Here is a 1749-nt window from a genome sequence, read left to right as displayed (position 1 = left end):
TCTTGTGTACAAATCTTAGAGCGCTTGTTTCTGGGATGGTGGTTAATAAGAATAACTCTTCTCAATGCACATGTGCACATTTTCTCTAAAGCATGTACTTAAAGACGTAGCTGTATGTCTCTAACTGGATGAGTGTCATGTAGTCTCTGAATTGATGAATATAATTGGCACTCGTACAAGTAATGCAGTAGGATTCTATGGACTCATTATTCTCTCCCACAACTGATAATAAAACATTCCTTTGTGCATCTCATCTGGATAAGTTGGGACTGTGGTCTCGTGTTTTCACAGAAACTGTGCCCCAATCTTGGTTTCTACATCGTTACACATCAGCTAGGGACTTAGGAGCAAGGTGGGGCTATCAGTGTGTTGTTAATGGTGTCCCACACTGATTTGTACTGTTTTGTGAAAATCAGTTTGTGTATCGCTTCCCAAGTCTGCGTGAGGACCTTACATGGGCACTTGACATTGGCCATGAAGGGGGCATATGCACCAGAGAAAGTAAACTATGCCAAGAATCAATGTTTTTATATTAAATTTATTGGGGTGCCATTGATGAATGACATGGCCTAAGTTTCAAGGATGCACATCTGTAACATGTTTTCTGTGTGTTGCACTGTGTTTTGGACAATGGGGTTTTCAGAAGCAGCGCAGACCAGGAAACCCCTTCAAACAACCAGGGGTGAGGTTTCTTCAGAAAGTACACAGGTGGCCTTGGAGGGCAGGAGAAGGCTGTGTGGAGTCCAGAGAGGGCATTAGGACCTCTTGTGGCATTCCCTCTTGCAGGATGGATTGTGCACCTTGTAGATTGACTACAATAGATGGCACAGTCTGCACTCAGGAGATGGGGACTCCATACAGACATGAAGGTTCATGTGGTTAGAAATAAAGGAAAACATATTCCATGCAAGTGTAGGGAGGTCGGACCTGTACCTGCCACCTGGGATAAATCCTAATTTCACCAAAATGGGGAAAGTCAGGAACCAGTCATAGGACTCACAGGGGTCGGGAGGGAAAGGACCACAGTTCAAGGGCAGAAGGTCCAGACCTTGGCCCTGCACATGAGCGATGACTCCTCCACCTGCAAGGAGTCCCAGACAGGTCCCTCAGCATATATCCCATTTTATCATCCAGGACCTTCCCATGATCGTCCTTTCTGAATTGTGCATTGTTCCCTCCATGTTCATGTCCTGGCTGCATGCTGGGTCTTTTTCTGGCTGTTTCGAGACCAAAAGAGCAGCACCCCGAGCACCACCAGGACCAATCCAGCCACGCCCATCCGGATGGAATTCTCCAGGGTGTAGTCTTGGGAGTGGGAGGCTGGGGATTGTAGGAAAAGAGGTCACAGAGGTCAGGGCAGGACAAAGTCACCCAGGACCCTGGATGTCCACCCAGGGTACCCACTACCCCTTGACAGGACACGACCATCTGTGCTGGGTTGGTCTCAAATATCCATACTTGTATATATGTAGACCTTGAGCAATTCTCCAGCTATCAGTGAGGACAAGTTTCTGAATAAAACTAAAACATGCACCTGACGTTGAAATTTAACAGTTTGAGCCCAGCTGGCTGTCGCTCAGTGGTTGAGCATCCACCAATAAACTTGGAGGTGATGGTTAGATTCCTGGTCAGGGCAGATGCCTAGGTTGTGGGCTCAATCCCCTGTATGGGGCATGCAGGAGGCGGCAGTCAATGATTCTCTTTCATCATTGATGTTTCTATCTGTTGCTCTCCCTTTCCCTTCCTCTC

The 1749-nt window shown here is 47.2% G+C and overlaps 1 protein-coding gene across 1 annotated transcript in view; it reads right to left on the bottom strand.

Annotated features, from left to right (window-relative positions):
- Positions 1 to 1161: 1161 nt before the first annotated feature.
- LOC107184376 (leukocyte immunoglobulin-like receptor subfamily A member 6) overlaps positions 1162 to 1749 on the bottom strand; it is a gene marked incomplete at its 5' end in the record, with an annotated part of 2287 nt that continues 1699 nt past the window's right edge. Inside the window, one exon of the mRNA XM_015569143.1 lies at positions 1162 to 1320. Within this exon, the coding sequence (XP_015424629.1) occupies positions 1184 to 1320 (137 nt within the window). The remainder of the gene's footprint in view (positions 1321 to 1749) is intronic.

This window comes from Myotis davidii, unplaced genomic scaffold (genome assembly GCF_000327345.1).
Source record: "Myotis davidii unplaced genomic scaffold, ASM32734v1 scaffold2085, whole genome shotgun sequence".
Classification (NCBI taxonomy): domain Eukaryota; kingdom Metazoa; phylum Chordata; class Mammalia; order Chiroptera; family Vespertilionidae; genus Myotis; species Myotis davidii.
Note: the sequence above shows the minus strand (reverse complement) of the source record. Positions and strands in the feature narration are given on the sequence as shown.